General features: G+C 42.0%; 1 protein-coding gene across 1 annotated transcript in view; it reads right to left on the minus strand.

Moving 5' to 3' along the window:
* MDN1 (midasin AAA ATPase 1) overlaps positions 1–19219 on the minus strand; it is a 164956-nt gene that overhangs the window by 89626 nt on the left and 56111 nt on the right. Inside the window, exons 24-34 of the mRNA XM_077812817.1 lie at positions 18716–18894; positions 18121–18329; positions 16301–16447; positions 15591–15732; positions 11072–11206; positions 10856–10994; positions 7833–7971; positions 7594–7724; positions 5325–5469; positions 4045–4174; positions 1502–1717 (exon numbers count right to left, since the gene is read on the minus strand). Coding sequence (XP_077668943.1) covers positions 1502–1717; positions 4045–4174; positions 5325–5469; positions 7594–7724; positions 7833–7971; positions 10856–10994; positions 11072–11206; positions 15591–15732; positions 16301–16447; positions 18121–18329; positions 18716–18894 — 1712 coding nt within the window. The remainder of the gene's footprint in view (positions 1–1501; positions 1718–4044; positions 4175–5324; positions 5470–7593; positions 7725–7832; positions 7972–10855; positions 10995–11071; positions 11207–15590; positions 15733–16300; positions 16448–18120; positions 18330–18715; positions 18895–19219) is intronic.

Below are 19219 nucleotides of genomic sequence, written 5' to 3' on the forward strand. Positions count from 1 at the left end.
CTCTTCTGCTGTCAGCAAATATCTGTGGAAACCCACTGGAAAGTGAGTGTCTCATCCCCTTTAGAGGTGGTCGACAGAGGATGAGCACCTACTAATTGCTATCAGTTCTTCTGTGAATGCAAGTGGCAAAGGTCTCTGCTGCGGATCTAAAGGTCCCAACCCTGCTAATAACCCATGTGGGTGTCAACATGAGGCCACAATAGAATTTCTGTTTTTTCCAATTTACTATTTTAAAAGCCTAGGAAGTTACACTCAGAAACACTACAATGAAAGAACATTAAGGTTGCAAACTCAAGCACTCAAAAGTTAGGAAATGCCAGAATTAAGTTTGCCTGTGCAACCTTAATTCAGCCCGCTTATGTGTATACATCATGATACAGTCTTTATTTACATGATAATATAGTTTTTCCACTGGACCCCTCCCTTAATCAGTGGACAGGACAGACCTGCTCTGGGGATGAATCAGGGTTGTGTAGGAAAGGAGGAAGCTACTGTCTGTAGGACCCTGGCCTCATTTGTTGCAGAAGTTGGAAAGTATGTAGGGAAGGAGGGAGGGGATTGCAAAAAGAGAAGGGACGCTCTCTTGATTAAGGCAGTTGAATTCCATCCCTGCCTCTGCCAAAGCCGCTCCTGTGTGATACTAGGCAAGTCGCTTAACTAAACTTGTCAGATGTGGTCATTAATTGTTTGTTTTTCATTTTCTGGGCACCTAACTTGAAACCCTGAGGTCTGATTTACAGAAGATCTGAGCATCCACAACTGCAGCTGAGGTTAATGGGAGCTGTGCTTTGAACATATGAAGCGCTATATAATGCTAAGTATGCTGAAAAACCAGGTCCTAAGGGCCTGAAATTGGGCACCCAACTTTTTTGGATATTTTTGTCCTTATTCTCTCTGCCTCAGCACCCCATCTGATAATACCCGCTCATCTCACAGGAGTGTTGTGAAGGTAAGTTAATAGTTCTGAAACGCTGAGGTACTACAATGAGGAGTCCCAGAGAAGAGCCCAAGAGGAAATTAAAAATTCTGTCTTCAGAGCAGGGCTTGAATACACTGCAGTAAATAAGGCCTCAGGCCACACATTGAATGAGATGGATAAAATAATATCAAATTAGATACTCATTTATTGAGCACTGTCCATACTGGGCACTGAATGAGGCAGGCATCCTATGGAAATATAGTATGTGAACAAGTAATTAAAAACTTTATCACCAGAAATACACGTAAGGGGATGGTGCTTGACTTTGCAACTTTAATGTAGTTTTGTATATGTGCAGTGTGTAGCTTGCTGAACCATTCAAGAAGTCCTTGCTGTTAAAAATGGCAAGCAAAAACACGCTAAGTTAAAGATACTGACAAATGGAAGCAAATATTTTCATCATGCCTTCATTTTAACCAAACTAAACACTGGGATATCAATCAAATATGAAGAGCAAAATAAGAAAAAAATGTAAAGAGTTAAATATATTCACCTCTTCTCTGATAAGCACTGATGACCTACCTGAACCTATTCCATCAATGTACACCAGGCACGCAGCATGGACAAAAGACATCACAGGAGAGATGTAAAATAGGCTGTACTCCTCATCTTCTACCATGACATTCATAAAGTTAACCCACGATAAGACGTCCCGGACACTGAGAATACACTGACGCCCAAATTCTTGGTTGGTTAGCCATTCAATAAAGTCCATCATCAGCTCAGCTATGTCTGTCCCTAAAACATAAAAAAAAAGGAGATGTTGCAATTATAAACTGAATTATATAGGTCATTTCCAGCACAAAGCTGTATAACTAGAACCCTGAAATACAGAAAATCAATCAAGTTCTTCAGATTTGTTTTAAAAAAATATTTGCATTGAAGTGTGGTGCTTTCAATCTTCAAAAAGTGCTCAATGAAAGGGGGAGAGGAGAAGAGTGAAGAACAGATTTATAATCCTCTACAACACACTTTAAAAAATAATACATCCACAAAATTCATCACATGCATTTTATATATAGCATAGGGCAAAAAAAAAAGTCATACTGATATGAGGAACTAATGAAATTTAGTTCCTGAAATCAAAGTTTTTTCAGCAAAATACAGAAACTCCTTTCTTTGAGAATGGTTCCCAGATACAGAATTGTGAGCAACAGATGAATTGGTTATTGGGTATTGCTTTTTTATTTTTTTTAAATCAAGTATTTGCTATAAGTATTTCAGCAGAAGCACCAGTTTATAGTAGCTTAACAGGTTGCCTGAAAATGTCCTCATCCATAGCAAACAAGGTAGACATGGAAGATTCCACTTTGAATCTGAGATTAGGAAATGGTTCAACACACTAAAGGACCCAAAATAAATCTGATTTCTTCTTTCTTGGGGCTACAAAGAATATTAAGTAACCTTCAAAATTTGTTCCTATCCCCCAGATAATTTTCAGAATAAAAAGGCCTCCCTGATCTTGGAAAAAACAAAGAAAGAGAAAATACCCTTGGAAGATGAAGGATTATCCACTGGGATGAAAAGAAAAAGACCCTCCCCCACAAGGAAAGCATGGAGGAAAAAGGTTGACAGTACCAAATCTTTGTGCCTCTGCTTAGGGACTGAGGAGGAATGTTTGGGTTCACTTCCAAGTATTCCTAAAACGAAATTAGTCTAATGCTTCAGAGGGAAATTCCTGACAAATGAGCAACTGCTGAACCCCCAACCCCACCCCAGAAAGATCTGGCAAAAAATCCTGACTGACATCAGGAGCGATGCAGGCTGTCTACATGATCTGTTGGAGAGAGAGATGGGACTGGGAAGGAATTCTGCAAAAAAAACGTGCCACAGCAAGAGTTATCAAGCTGCTTTAGCTCCTTGTATTGGAGCCTGGGGCTCAGCTCTAAGGACACCTCTCCCTCTTTTGAACTGTGACCTACTAGAGCAGTCATGAAAACTCAAGGGGAAGGGCAAGCACCAGCAGCTTAGCAGAGAATCTGGAAACATGGAAGAATTCTGAGAGTACCCCCTGGGAGCGGAGGTTAAAGGCTCCTGGAAAGGTTTAGCAGGCAGAAATAACTCATTGAGCCACTCATGTAATCCACAGGCTAGGCAAAGGAGTGGGGTGGTGTTTGCCAATGAAAGCCCTTTACCTTGTGGAAATCTGAAAAATCTTTTCAGAGTCTGAGTCTATCATGGAAAAAGTTGCTGTTCCCCACAAGTGAGCCCTCGCCCTATTTTACAGGCCTTTCAAAGCCCCAGAAAACTGCTTCCATTGATGCCTCTGGGAAAGCCTCGACTCCCAACATGGGCATTTCTCTCCCCCTTTAGAGAAGCTAAGGGGCTAGTTTCATCTGATTTCCAGAAATGGATCCAGCCTTTGAGCCAATTGCAAAGGTTTCGCTCTCAGAGGAGGACTCTTAAGGCTCCCCACAGCACATAAGTACTGCAGGAGACACAGATGGTTTGTTCATTGCTCTTCCCCCCCAACCCAATCCTTTTCTTTAGCCTTCTCTGGTAGATGCCAGATTTGCACACAGAAATCACTTTCCTGTATGCCGCTTTGAGTAAAGCAGGTATCTAACTGCAGCAGAGGAAGGAGTACTTCAGGGGGGAAATTGTGCCAGACCAACAGAGGAGGAGGAACCCAGTGTCTGCACTGTCAAAGACTGAACCACCCAAAACTTAAAATGTAAGGGAATACAAGAGAGAGCTCAGTAAATTAAACCAACAGCCAAGCTGTCAGTAGCAAAGGAAATGAGAGATATGGTCCTGGTCTTTTGTTCCTCCCCAATACCTGAGAAATAGGATAAGATATTGAAGAGGAGGGAAGAGTTCAGGTGGGGAGGGGACCTTTGCATTGCTTTGCTGAAAACTATCAACTTTTGGTCAGTCACATGGCAATGGAATGCTATGAATGGAGGAACAGAGGCCAGTGTATCAGAGTCTGTTTGCAAAGATAGTTGTATTTATGGATGGAAGAAGCATTAGTGTGAATCCTTGCCAAAACCATCTCAATCTGCAAATTCAGTTCTCTCTCCAATGCAGAGTTTAAATTTGACACAAAACTAAATTATACTTACCTTGGTGGTTTATCCTGTCCAGAGACAGTCCTGGATGAAGATTGTGCTTTACGATCTGTATTAAATCCTCACGACTGTTACTCTGTGGACACCATATCTCTGTAAATCTGTTGCGCAGTGCAGGAGAAAGCTGCAGGCAATAAAATATAACTATATAGCCACTACCAGCATACATCATGGCTACTACAGACCTACATTACTTAAGCTTGCATTTAAACTATCATAGGCTAGTAGTTCTAGGGCGTGTGATATTATTAGAACAGTAAATAAACTGACTCCTTTTCGAAATCATGTAGTATTCCTTCTAATAATGACAGGGTGTTTATAGCTATCACTAGTAGGAGAAAATGTGGCTCTTTTAGTGCAAGACCAAGAGAACACATCAACTGTTCATCTGAAATACTGAAAGAGAATAGGGGAGAAAATGAGATAGACTGCAAGAATCAGAGTGAGATGGAACTTCAGAGATACAGTCTATCAAACAAGGGCTGTATAATCTCATCTGCCCTCTCGGCCTTTGAAAGAAAGACCACCATACAGGTAAAGGGTTGAATTGGAATGCCTTTCCTTAATTGCTGCTTTGCGCTGAATTATAAAGAGCAATCATCAACCAGTACATATGCAATAAAGAAGCAATTTCCCTTTGATTACTGAACCCGGGGCTTTCTGGTAGATTTGTTAGCATGCTAAAAATGACTGATTTTTTTTTTTTTTTTAAATGGGCACCCCCCTCTCTAGGGGTAAAAAAGCTGAAGCTTTGAGTTCAAATGTCTGTCATCCCTTAGACGGTTATTAAGTTCCTTTTAAAACAACGTAAGGGGTTACTTTAGAACTGTTGTTCTTATTTTGTGGGAAATCTTGCCCTACTGGCATTTGCCCATTTTTTGGAGACCCTAGGTGACAACTTCTAGTTGCCAGTTTTCGTCTGTTCCAGGAGCACAATCTGTCATTGCATCCCCACACCACACCATAAAGACTCCACAGCAAGAACTGGATTTGGATGTAGTTTCCTTTGCGAGTTACACTTCATTTACTTAAAATGTTCTGCATATCAAGTCTACTTATGTGATTCAGTGTCCACATTTTTCTTCGTTGATATTTTGTTGAGTGCTTGTTTACATTGTCAAAATAACAGTACACGGGTGGGAGAAGAAAGACACACCTTAGTCCTCCTTTAGAGCCAGGAGACAGACTCCAATATGCAATACTGCATGCTGGGACCTATACCATGTGCATGCTGCACATTCAAGTCATAATTCCAATGGCCTCTCAGAATTTACCTCTTTTTTTCCAAAGTCACCTCCTGGGTTCATGGTTGCTAGGATGCGAAATTTCTTTCCCGCAATCAGAAGTTCTACTTCATTATCCTCATCTTCTTGACTACCTTTTTCAGCAAGCACCAGCGTCTTCTCAACTTCAAGAACACTACAAACCAGGTTTTAAAAAAACTGTGTTATAAAAATTGTTTTATTTAAATCCCATAGCTTGCACTTTAGAAAGTCACCAGTCTTTTTAAAAATACATAAACGTGAGGTAGCTTTGCTTAGCTTGATTTCTAAGGCTATGTCTACACTACACAGCTTTTAGCAACATGGCTGTGTCACTAAAGCCGTGCCACTAGATGACAGGCAGCGTAGCTGCTGTTTGTCGCCTCTCCTGACAACAAAAAATTTCGACCCGCAACGAGCGGCATCTCCTGCCGACAACGCGCTGTTCACACTGGTGCTTCTTGCGGCAAAACTTTTGTCTTTCCGAGGGGCAGCAGAAGACAAGAGTTTTCTCGTTCAAATGCCAGTGTCAACATAGCTTAAGTCACAAAGCTCAATATAATGGGTTTCAGCAAAAGTAAATGATAAATTCTGCTTATCCTTTCCAACTGACAATATTTCTGAATACACAGATGTGGAAAGCTCATCTACACCTTGATGTGAAAGTCTGTGTAAAGTGATTGGTCAAAAGATTTACATTGTAGCATGGACCTTTCAAAAGCTCTCTCTTATAAATACAATGCCAAAAGTAACATTCACAGCTGAAGCTTGATGAAGAGCACACTGAATTAGTTTTCAAGTTTATGGAATACAAAACTGACAAGTTACAACAAATTCACTATCAGTGCAACTTAAAATATCTATTTAATATTTTTAGTTGCATACCCCACCCCCTAATGTACTCTCACTAGTAAACTGTGTGAAGGAGCTAAAAGCGTGACCCATTACTGTGCATGTTAGCAAAAGTGGTCAGGAAGATGTTGCCTGGAATCATTAACAAAACAATAAAGTTAACTGAAGAAGATTAGTTTGCAAGGTGCACATGAGCTATGAAAAATCTACTTGAAATAAAGAAACCATTGAGACATCAAAGAAAGTAATTGCTGGTCATCTCAATATATTTGGTAAGAGAAAAGACGGACTTTAAAATGAAGGGTGCTGTAATCTAACAGTAGTATATAGTGTCAGTTGTAACACCTTTACATAAAAAAATTTGGGAAGGTATTGAAAGACACCAATTTGCTAGGCACCTTTCCTGTTCTTGGACAAGGCATGTTACTTCCCATGAACGTAATGACAGACTGAGAAATGTTTTTTTTACAGGAACTGGCAGAAAATAAGGCGGTCTTCAGTCTGGAGCAGTGCCACAGAACAGGGGTTCTCAACCTTTTTCTTTCCGAGTCCGCCCCGCCCCCCAACGTGCTATGAAAACTCCGGGCCTACATGTGCCACAAAAAATGTTTTTTCCTGCATATCCAGTAAATTAAAAGCCAGGGCCAGCATTAGGAGATAGCAAGCAGGGCAACTGTCCAAGGTCCCATGCCACCGGGGCTCCGCAAAGCTAAGTTGGATTCATCCCCATACGGCAGCGTACAGGCTTCAGCTTTGGCCCCAGGCAGCGGGGTTCAGGCTTCGGCTTTCTTCCCTGGGCCAAAGTGACTCTAATGCCAGCCCTGCTCTCTGGTTTATTTTGGCAGACGTCCTGAAATCTGCTCGCAGCCCCCGGACTCCTGGTTGAAAACCACTGACGAAGAGCAAACCTCATAGTAACGCTTAGCACACAGCTACGGATATAAACAACCCAAGGACACAAATCATTGCCACAATAATCTTGAACAAATTTGGACTCTTTTGCTTTTGGATCAGGATACTTCTAAGTTCTTCTAATAAGTTCAGCTAAATCACTATTGAAGTGCAAGAGTAAATTTTCATCCTGTCCTTTTCATAGGTCTACCTTACCATCCCTTCTCCTTCTCTGTTGCCAGCAGCCTCCCCAATAGCAAGCAATTGTCTAAAAATACAGGACTAATATGGGTGCAGTCAGCATCTTTCTGCTGGAGACCGATCAGTTCACAAACTAAGTGATCTGGTACAGCAGCTTAACAGTGAATGCGCCACTGAGTTACTTTGGATCTTTTTTATTTAAACAGGAATTGAGCAACTAAGAAAAAGGGACGCTGGCTAAGATTAACAATTAGAAGCTAGATTATCTAACTCATTTGTGTGATAAATGTAGCCTGGTGAAGGGCTGTTTAACATTACACACTTTTAGAATGCATACCTATTAAGTCTTTCCAACACAGAATCATCAGCTAATGAAATCTCATCCAGGAGAAAAAAGCCGTCCTCCTTCATTGCTAAAACAAGGGGTCCATCGTGCCATTCAAAGAGTCTAGAACTGTCAAATTCCTCCTAGGTAATGGGGAAGAAAAAGAAGAGTCAGCAGGGATTTGTCATTCTCTGCTCTCTTGACCACACTAAAGCTCAGTGATACCAGTCACCCCTTGTCATGAGACAGACCTTGTCCTTTGATCTCTGTCTGACTGGCCGTAGTCCTCCCAGGAAGTCTGATGTCTCCATATGCAAGTGGCAGTTCACAGAATGTAATTTCTGATTTGCCAAGGCTGCAAATATCTGACAAATAGTAGTTTTGCCACATCTATAACATGAACAAAGAAAACCAATGAAGTCAACTTAGAACAAAAACAGAAGGGGTCCACAACCACTTAATGGCCCACTTCAGCAACAAAGCCGTTCCAGTTGGATTTCCTCAAAGCCCTGCAGGGTAATGGCCCCACCATGCTGTTCCTCTTACTCCCACGTATTCCTTTCTCTGAAAGCTGACCCACCTTACAAAAATGAAATGAATTGCATCCACTTTTGGCACGCAAAACATTGCTGAATTGCCACTATTATTAATTAAAACATTAATAGTGAGGGACCTGCACCCTCAGATTTGACTTGGACTTTAGAAAGGTAACAAATTTCACATCTCCAAATCGCCTCTGAATGATGCATAATGCATCAGTGATTAAGGCATCATAAAATATCAGAAGGGCCACGGAGAAAAATGTTAGCCTCTCACTATAAGAAGAAAAAAAAAACTTATCAGTAAATTAAATTCTCCAAATGTATTGCCTTTTGAAGATCCATACTATAGGAGTCATGAGACATCATTGATGCTCTTATCTAGGTTTAGAGCAAGCTTATATCAGTGTAGTTTGCACCTATCTACACAGATGTTTCACTGGTTTAACATCACAATTAAACTGGTGCAACTAAGAGCATGTCTACACTTGCCATTTAAAGTGGAAAAAGACCCTTTTTTTGCACAAACTCCATGGGAATGTCTACACTTGCCAATGACTTTTTCCAGTGAAACTCAGAAGTTTCACTGCAAAAAGAAAACCACCTCCTTGAGGTCTTACCAGTGATGCTTTTGCGGTGATGTGCAAGTGAAGACATGTTCTTCCAGTTTACAGAGCTTTTAGCCTCCACAGGATATCCCACAGTGCTAGATGACCATTCTGGCCAGCAGCTCTGCTGCTCTGACGCCAGGTAAACAGACATCCACCCCTCCCCCTGTAAAGCCCTGGGAACTTTGAAATTCCCCTTCCTGTTTTCTTGGCAAGTGCTCACTTATCTGGCCAGGTGACAATGCCTGCTCCACGGAGCAACAATCCCCCGATTGAAGCAATGTTGACCTACTGGAGCTGATCAGTGCTTGGGGAGAGGAGGCTGTGCAGGGACCCAGGATGCCCCACGATCACACCCCCGACTTCCCACAAGACCTATCACCAAATGAAGAGAGCTGCACTGCGGGATTGCTGCCCTCAGTGTGCTGCTCTCACGTTGATGGAAGTGCTGCAAATGTAAACACTCTCTGACGCCTGTGGAAGTAAGTGAATACACAAACCAGCACTTTTCTTTCACCAGTTCACTATCACCATTTAAACTGACAGCACAAAAACTCTACAATTGTAGTCATAGCCTATGTGTTTGAACCAGGCTTAAGGCTACACAAGGCCTTACCCATCCTTCCTTCCTTTTCACCTCCAATTGTCCCAGAAAGGACTCCTAGGAAGGAAGTGGTAATCCAATCTAGATCTGTACTGGCCATACATTCAGAGGCAGTATTCAGTAAGTGGAGACTGATGGATTTTGACCTCTCTTTGTCCTTTCATGAATTGTCTCTACAGAGCTCCACTGCAGGAAACTAAATATAATCCAGGAGGTCGTCTGAGGAGAATGCCAAAATTGAAGCAACACTGCCCACCCACACAGAGGACTACACCTAGCCCCATTAACAGATTAACATTTTGTGAATGAAGTAATTGAATTTCAAGCAGCAGCTTAAATACCAAGACAATAAACCTTTGACAAGCAGCCAATGTACCCATTCCTAGTGTAGAACAAGTTCTCTTTACAGGCTTGAACACAAGCAATCATCCATTTTGAAAGACTAAGAAATGAAAGTCAAATATCAGGGGGTAACAGTGTTAGTCTGTATCCACAAAAAAATAAACAAGGAGTCCAGTGGCTGTTAGTCTTTAAGGTGCCACCGGACTCCTAAGAAATGAAAGGTCTTGACTGTTAAATTGAAATACTTACATAAGATTTATTCTTTTCCAAGTAGCATCCAAGTTCCCTTTTAGCATCTAATTACTTGTGTCTCTTCTTTCCCAACTTCAGCCTCTTCTTACTCTCTAAGGCTATGACTACACTACAAGGCTTTTAGGGACAAAAATCTTCCACACCCCATGAGCAGCAGCAGCTTTGTCGGAAAGAGAGCACTCCTGCTGACAAAGCACTGTTCACACCAGCGCTTTTCATCGGTAAAACCTTTGTCGTTCAGGGGGGTGTTTTTTTAACGCCCCTGAACGACAAAAGATTGGTCGACGACGTGTCAGTGTAGACAAAGACTAACAGAATTACTTAATACTAAATTTATAACCAGCATGAGAGATCTGCTTCCATGACCTCTTTTTTGCAGGCAGGAAAAAAATAAAAAGGATGGGCTGGGCCTTATGCAGTCAGATCCTGGAACATACGTAAATGTATTCACCACTATCCACCAGATTTATTACTAACTTTTCCAGGTTTCAAGAGAAAGGTATGTAATTCTTATACTGAGATTCTAACAGACAGTTCATGAACGAAACTCAACCCCCCTCCTCTCCAGTTCAGTTTCAATACATCCCTAACAGGTTTATATAACACTGTTGTACAAATTAGATAAAATAAAGCAAAACCACAAGAGATACTTTTAATGTAGTTTGCTAAAACAGGTGCACTCCAACACAGCACTCTAAAAAGTTAACTCTGTATTACAGCAGCTACAAACCTGACTTGACATTTGAGACAGTTTTAGATTCACAAAGGCTGTGAAACAGCAAGGCATTTAAGCAAGGCTCCTCTTTAAGGATAAGTAGTTTTACTAATTCACTGAGGTCACTCATGTTTAAATGTCGGTATGCAGTTAAGGACCTTGCTGAACAGGGCTAAACAGAACAATTCATTACTGTAATAGAAAAACAAGTTACCCAGTGTCTCCCACCAGCAGTACTGGTTCGCCAAACTCCAGGGCTCGTCCTACCAGAACTGCAAGCCTCCTCATCCCTTGAGTCCAGACAACATGACTAAACTCACTGTCCATCACCGACATCTGCGTAGATGATTTAACTGCCCAACGAAGAACAAGTTGATTAGCTTTAATCACACGCATCAGGTTTTTGATTTAGTCCTTTTTGCAAACTCACCCAATAACTTTCTAACACTTTCCTCTGAGAAGAGAGAGTGAGGATACAATTTCTTCTTAAAATGCTTTTCAAGGACACTTTGAATAACATCAACCTCCTCCTGCTTCCTGACTCTGCCTGCCAGAAGCATGAAACCTGTAAATAAGGCAAGAGAAATCAGAGTGTTTGCTTTGATTCTTAAAGTGGAATGTGTGACATACGAGCAGTACAATCCAGACCAATGAATAGCTGTGACCCCTGCCCTGTAACCTGGGATGCCCTTTATAATGCCTTGCCGCTGTTGCCTCCAGCCTGGACGGCTCACAGACAGCCTCCAGCATATAAGTCACTCCCAACAAAGATTTTAGGGTCCCACTGAATCTTTCCACCAAACCATTTGTTTCTGGGTGATATGAGGTAGCTTTTAGTTGTGTCACTCCGCAACTTCCATAGCTCACTGAATAGCTGAGATATAAAATTTGACCCAAGGTCAGATAAAAATCTCTTTAGGGAAATGCACTCTGCTAAAGATAGTGAAAATGGCTCTTGCCACAGATTCTGCCTCAGTCTTAGTCAGAGCTAATCCACTACCACCAAGATACATTTCTTTCCCCTTTGGGTAGGACCCACGATGTCCATTGTTACCCTCAGAAATGCCTCTTATATTACAAGCAAGGGGCAGAGAGGAACTTTCTCGGGTACTTTTGACTTAATTCACAAAACCTGCAATAATTCCTCACATCACTCTGTATTCCTGGCCTGTATTATTTTTTCTTTAACCTGTCATCGGTTCTCTGTGCCCCCAAGTGACCAGCAAAAGGACAATCATATCCTAGCACATAGCATGGTGCTATGTGGGCACAACCAACTGCTTACAGGGTTGCCCAGAGCTTTGGTTTTTACCCATAGGAGCCTCCCTATACAATCTCCCATCTTCTTCAAAAAACCTCTCCCCATTTTTCTTTCCTGGGGCACCCTCTGACGCTCTCTAGAGTGGGATCTATCCCTTATTCAACTGCAAAATGCTAGCAGCTGATATCTGGGACCACTTCTTCAGTCACTCCGCCCCAGCTGGCCCTGACGGCATGCTGTTTTTCTCTGCCATGCAGGCGCCAGCCTCAGCCCCTCCCACACCTGGAAACAGTTTCCTTCTGCTGCAGAAGAGTTAGAGCAGGAATTCTCAATCTGGGGGTCATGACCCCTCGGGAATCTCATGGTGGTTACGGGGGGGTCAGAAGCTGTAAAATCCCTCCCCCAGTTTCTAATTCATAAGGAGGGTCACACTCAGAGGCTTGCTGAGTGAAAGGGGTCACTAATACAGAAATTTTGAAAACCACTGAGTTAGAGAGACCTCCCCCCCAGCAGTTTCTGGGACGTTACCACTCCCCTCTAGGATCCAACACAATATTCCCTTTGACATCTTTCTGTTACCAAATTAATAGCCTTAATCATATGCAAAATAGCATTCCCAACAAGTATTTCAATGGGGATACTACCCAGCACAACTATTGCACTTTCTAAACCTTCCCATTCCACCTAGCCCATGCACCTTGGCTAAAAGCACAGGAATTATATGTCCTCCCACTACTAGAAGCTCCACTTTCTCATCAGGTAACATTTCAGTCTGTTGGACCTTGTGTCCCTTGACCAGAGAGATCCGGGCTTCAGTGTCTCCCCCACTTCCCACCCCGGGTACTCCTTGCTATTTACTCTGGCAACCTTAACAACTTCCACATCGACCCCCTCAAGGTCAGTCCTCACAAAACTCATCAGGTGAGTTTAAAATAGATTGGATGGGGCTTAGTTTCTTTTAGCTTGGGACATTGATTTCTCAGGTGCTCAGTAGAGTTACACTAGAAACATCTTCTTGGACTCTCCTCCTTCTCAGGAGGTTTGTGATGCAAATTTCCAGGAGGGGAACAATTTGGGGGCAGGGGGCAGACTGCCTGGGCTCCCAAATACCCTCCTTTTTTCTGAGGCGTAAAACAGGATCACCCTTTACACTGGCTTTGCATCCCTCCTTCTCTGGACTGCTCTCATTGGACATCTGAGTTTGCACAAAGGAATGAGCCACGGTGGCCACTTCTTGCAAATTTTAAAGATTTATCCCATAAACTATTCCAAATCTCATCAGTGCACATACTGAGGAAATGTTCTTGAGCAAAGAGATCAAGCAATTGGCTAAAATCCTTATGCCCCGCCCCCCCTTCCCTTTCCCCATTTTCTTATTAGGTCACACATCTTATAGGCATATTCGCTATGACTTGTACCATCACTTTTCTTGAGATTTCTAAATTTCAACCTATTCACTCCAGGAATAATTTGAAACATTTGAAAAGCGGCTTTTTAAAATTCAGACTATCTCAAGGCTACCTCAATAAGCATTTCATTAAATACATTCAAAGCTTTGCAATCAATCAGTGTGGGTACTTTTTTGTCCTCAGGAATATTATGAACCTCAGATAGCCTTTCAAAAGTGGTAGATATTCTTCAGTGAAGTCTGTTGCCTTGTATGCATGGAGGATAGGTCCATCAATGGCCTAGCCTCTGTTTGCCCAAAGTTGGAATGAGCAACAGGGGATGGATCACTTGATGATTGCCTGTTCTGTCAATTCCCTCTGCGGCACCTGGCATTGAACACTGTTGGAAGACAGGATACTGGGCTAGATGGACCTTTGGTCTGACCTAGTATGGCTGCTCTTACGTTCTTATGCAGGACACAATTTGTTACAGCTGAGGGCTCCTTGAAGGGAGCAAAAGATTGGTGACTCTGGGATCTGTCCATGTTTTGCCATCATGCCAAGATTATATTTTCTCTCCTTCTCTAGGGCCTTTTTCTCTTTCAGCTCCCTGGGTCATCTATGGATAGCTTTTCTCTCTCTTCTTTTTCCTTCTGAGCTTCCAGGGCTTGTTGGAGGGCAGCTGTTTCTTTTTCCTTCAGCTCCATGGCTCACCAGTGGGCAGCTTCGTGCTGCTGCTCTTCCGCTTGCCTGTCTTTGGCTCTTCACTCTCCTTGCCACCTTTGGTGCTCACATTCTTTATCTCTTTCTTCTTTCTCCAACCTGGCCAGTTCTAGCTTTTCAGTTGTTTCGCTGGTGTTCATACTTATGCTTTACTGTTTATATTTCCCTTACCGGAAATAAGCAAACAGAAAACAACAAACTGTAACCTCTCTTTGATTGTTTCCAGCCACCATACTTAAGACTCCCTTAAAATTGCTAGACCGGTGCTTAAAGCGTAAGCCTCATTTAAACTAAAAAAGCTGTGCATAAACCCTAGTTCGCTGCACCACTGTGACATGTCAGGATACAATCCAGACTAATGAGCAGCTGTGTCACCCCTGCCCAGTAACCTGGGGTGACCTTTACAATGCCTTGCTGCTGTAGTCTCCGGCCTGGACTGCTCACAGCCTCCAGCATATAAATCACTCCCAACTATGTCTGTGTATGTGCTGCAGGCAGCCAGCCAGCCAGCAACACCCTGGCTCTTACCAGCCTGGGTTATGCTACAGAGTGATCCCAACACACTCCCGGATTTCTACCCAGAAATGTATGTCCTCTACATACTGCATGTATGCCTTCTCATGGACAGTACCAATATACTGAGTCCATTATTCCTTTAAGGTAATAATATGGTCACAACTTGTTACCCCAAACAGTTATCCAGGCACTTAAACTTGAACACACTGGATTAGATAAAACAATAAAATGAGTTTATTAACTACAAAGAGCGAGAATTTAAGTGAGTACAAGTAATGGGGCATAAAAGTCAGAAATGGTTACAAGAAAAATAAAGATAAAACACTTACCGGTACCTAATTTAACAAACTACATTAGATTCAAAGCAGTTTTCTCACACATGCTTTCAGCAGTGTTACTGACCCAAACTCAGTCAGTCCAGACCCTTCCCCCAAAGTCCAATGGCTACTTCCTTTGTCTCTTCAGGTGCAGTGGATGCAATAGACAGGGAGAGAGAGAGAGGGGTGTTTGTCCCTCCTTTTTATATTATCGGTCCCCCTCTTGAAAAACATTTGCAGCTGAGACCCAGGGGACAAAGAATCTATGTAGAAGGCTATTCCCTGCTGGGTTTTTTTCCACCTGTTTGAACTTCCTTTGTTTTGTCTGCCTACGTGAGGATTCTGTTTACTGCTTAAATGCAAATTAAGTCAGGTGCACACTCCTTCCTTTGTTAAGGACAGACCTGATTTCTGCCTGGGCAGGGCTGTGGTGTTTGGAATATGTGTTCATAACATCAAAAAGTAGAATCTTATAATGACACATACAATGTTTCCACACATATTTTGCCAGGACAATACTGACCAGAAAATTCTGAGTTTTCAAATGACATCTTACAAGGCATACTTTGTACAGAGATTATTACAATAGTGTGCAGGGTGTGAATACAGGAGTGTATTCCATCACAGATTATTACTGCTCAGTAACAAGGGACAAAGGTTTGTATTTGAAAAGTGGGGTTAAAAATGTTTACATTAGTTCTTTAAAAAAATGAAGTATCATGAAGAACAGGAGCAAAGACCCACCATCGTTTGCTAAATGCTGAAGCCAGTCATAATCCTTCTCTGTCTGTTCTGCCAATCTGTATCTTTCAGCCCAACGAAACAGATCTCGAAGAGTAATGAAACCATGCTTCCCAGCAAACACTGTTGAACCTCTGCGATAAGACTACCAAGTGAGCAAAGAGGACTGTTAAAATTTAATATGTATTCCTCATTCAAACAAACGTCAGTGAAATGAAAACATAATAAATTCGTAATCCCATCCTAAGACTTCCTCTCATTTAATAACTGGAATATAGTTTTCACTTTCTTGCAATACAGTAAAAAGGTCTAAGCACATTCAATTCTAGAAGGAAGAAAGGACAGAAGGAAGAAAGAGGTACCTCCAGGTTTTATTATTGCATTTGTTTTTAAAGAAAACACATATTTTGGTAAGTAGCCAGAGCTAAATGGTTGTTCACAACAATCTATTTCAGCACCTAGGATCTAGAAAAATGTGGGAGCACAATATTTTTTAAAGTATTTAAACAAAAATCCAAAAATGAGGCACTGGTAGCTACTGGACTTGGTTTTGCTTTTAAACAAAAACTCAAACTGAAAGGGTTCACTTAAGCCAACAAACTTGGTTATTTTAAATTAGAGACTTCTCCGTTGTTAAGTCATACAATATTTTTTTAAAGGCCTTAGTTTTACTTCTATACTAAAAGGGGGAAGAAAAAAAAAGACACCAATACCTGCAGATTCAGCATGATTTTGACGAGTTTACTGCAGTAAGAAGGTGGCAGACTGCATCGCTTGTGAAGGATTGTTTCTAGCTCAGCACTTGGCAGCTCATCAAAATGCAGCTCCACAAAACGATTCCTGAAGGCTCTGGACAACACCTAAAATGTACGTTTGGGAATGGTACTTCTGAACTTTGCTTTTTCCCTTTAATCCTTGTAAACTACATCCTGCACATACAGCCAAAGGAAGCTGAGCTACCCTGAAGGTTTAGTGGTTAAAATCCAATGGGACAAGGAATAGATAGGATCGTGCTTAAACTTACAAAATGGACATTAAAGATGCAAAAGGTCTATTCTCCAGCAGTCTGAGACAACCAAATAATCAGTCAGGGCAAATTACATTTAATTACTTAGGCTCTGATTCAGCAAAGTACTTAAAAGTGTGCTTAACATCTCTGCTGAACTGGAGCTTTAGCGTCCACCAGAGAAGCTACTGACCTGCCCTTAAAAATTCTTGGTGTGTTCTCTGACTGGCAAGTCTGAATAAAGGCTTAAACTGAACACTGCTCTCCAACTTCACTTCTCTTGTAAAGGCCACCAAATAGCAGAAGAATTAGATTATTTGCCTACCCACTCTGCTTCTTTGCCAAATTCTTCTCTGGCACCTCACAGCCAGTTGCATCCAATACTGAACTTCATAAAAAGTGCATGTGTGTGCTGTTCATGAAATGCAGTAGTTCTTAAGCTTCATTTACAAGGAAGAGAAAGGAAGCCAGTTTTCTCATATTCATCCACAAGTGTGATGTGCTAGTCAGTCAAGACACACAGAATTTTTAAGTGCAGATCATATCAGCATTTGGTCACTGCAACAGACATGCTAGATTAATTTTGAAATTAAAAACTATTGGAACTACTATATATTCTTGTTGAGGAAACTTCAAAACTCAGAAAGGTTCCTTCTACCTAGGCTGGCAACCTAGATCTCTTTCTTGAACAGGGGTTCTCCAACTGGGTGGGAGAGCATTCACCTGGGGGGTGCAGAATATATTTGGGCGGGAGTGCGTGAGAAATGTTAGGGAAAAAAAAATACTTTCTGCGCACTTTCAGAGCTGGGTGGCCGGAGAGATGTGGCTGCTGGCTATGCACCCAGGGGAGGTGGGGAGCTTACTATTACAGACACAAAGAAGGGGGCCCGCGATAAAATAAGTTTGAGAACCACTGCTCTAGAATACATATCTGTTTTATTTACACACGGGCTTTTCTATGGCATTCACAGCCCTAGCATTTGAGCACCTTATAAACATTAATGTATCTTCACAACATTTTACAGATGACAATTTAGGCATTGAGAGACTAAGGGTATGTCTACACTGCAGCTGGAAAGTGAGATTCCCAGTGCAGGTAGACAGACAGACTCATATCAGCTCATCTTGAGCTAGCTGCCCCAGCTTGGACCCAGGGGGTCAGGAGGGCTTGGATTCTGGTGGCTACCTCAACCCACTGCCCATGCTGCAATGTCCACACTATGATTTTTAGCACACTAGTTCAAGCTGAGCTAGTGTGCATCTGTCTATGGGTCCCGGGAATCACCTCCCAAGTTGCAGTGTAGATATAGCCTAAGTGACTTGCCCAAGCTCACATAGGCAGGCAGTCCAGTGCCTTGGCTAGAAGACCATCTTCCCTTCCGCTACTCCTTTACACTTTCATATGGTTATCTGATATGTGTGAGAAAGTTTCTGTGCCACAGGTCTCTGCACCCCTGAAAGAATAATATGGTGAAGCTTTCTTCCTAATGTAAGAATAACCGAAAGCAAGAGGAGAGATCGACAAACCTTCCTGCCCCCATACAGTCCAGGTGGATTCTGTGTAGCAAACAGCATAAATCGAGGGTGTGCCCTGACAACTTCTTGTGTCTCTGTTATGAACAGCTCTCTGTTATCATCCAGCAGTCTGTTGAGTGCCTCCAGAACATCTGTAGGAGCCAAATTCAGTTCATCGAGGATAATCCAGTAGCCCTTTCTCATAGCATCAATAAGGACACCTGTGTTGGAATACAAAAGGTTCTGGTTAAAACTTTAAGGTAATCTGCATGAAAATATACAAAAAACCCAGCAAACACAAGTAATCCTTGCAGCCAGTTTTACTTCAGAATAAAATAAGTTAACCCACAGCAAGATGTGCAACAGCACTGAAGCTGATAAACCCTTTAGCTCTCCCCTCTGTCAGTGCAATGGACCAAACAACAACAGATGGAAGAACGCCTAAAGGAACCCCTTTAACACAATAACCAGAGACCTGCACAACTGAACTAACTGCATGAAAGCTCATATTTGCATTGACACAACCGTGAACAGAGCTTTTTTCATCTCTGCGTAATATGTAAAATGGAAGGGAATTAGAGGTAAATGTGATAAGCGATAACCTTACCTTCCTTAAACATCAGCTTCCCAGAAGTGTCTGATGTATAACAGCCAATGTACTCCTGGATGTCAGTATGTTCGTGATTGTTAATCCGCACACAGTGGTTCCCACTAGCTGCAGCCAACCAGCGAATTAAACTAGTTTTACCAACTGATGTCTCTCCTTGAATCAGCACTGGATGAGTCCTTCAGGGATTAGCAAAGACAATATTTTAGAAGCAGTATTTTAGGTTGACAGTAAAATATCCTGTGTATATATGAAAAGGAAGTAATGCATCTGTACTGTTTGAAATTTTCAGAGCCTTGTGTAACAGATTATCAAGAGACTACAATTTAGCCTCTCAAGGTCTCATTTATGTTCCTCACCCAAGTCACAGAGCCAGTCAGTGTCAAAGCCAGGACATAATCTCAAATACCTTTATTCCCATATGCTAACTACTATACCATGCTGCCTCCGTCATCACTTGTGAAATCAGAGGCTGGTCGATATCAGCACTGAAACTATTTTTAT

The sequence above is a fragment of the Eretmochelys imbricata genome, chromosome 3 (assembly GCF_965152235.1).
Source record: "Eretmochelys imbricata isolate rEreImb1 chromosome 3, rEreImb1.hap1, whole genome shotgun sequence".
Classification (NCBI taxonomy): Eukaryota; Metazoa; Chordata; order Testudines; family Cheloniidae; genus Eretmochelys; species Eretmochelys imbricata.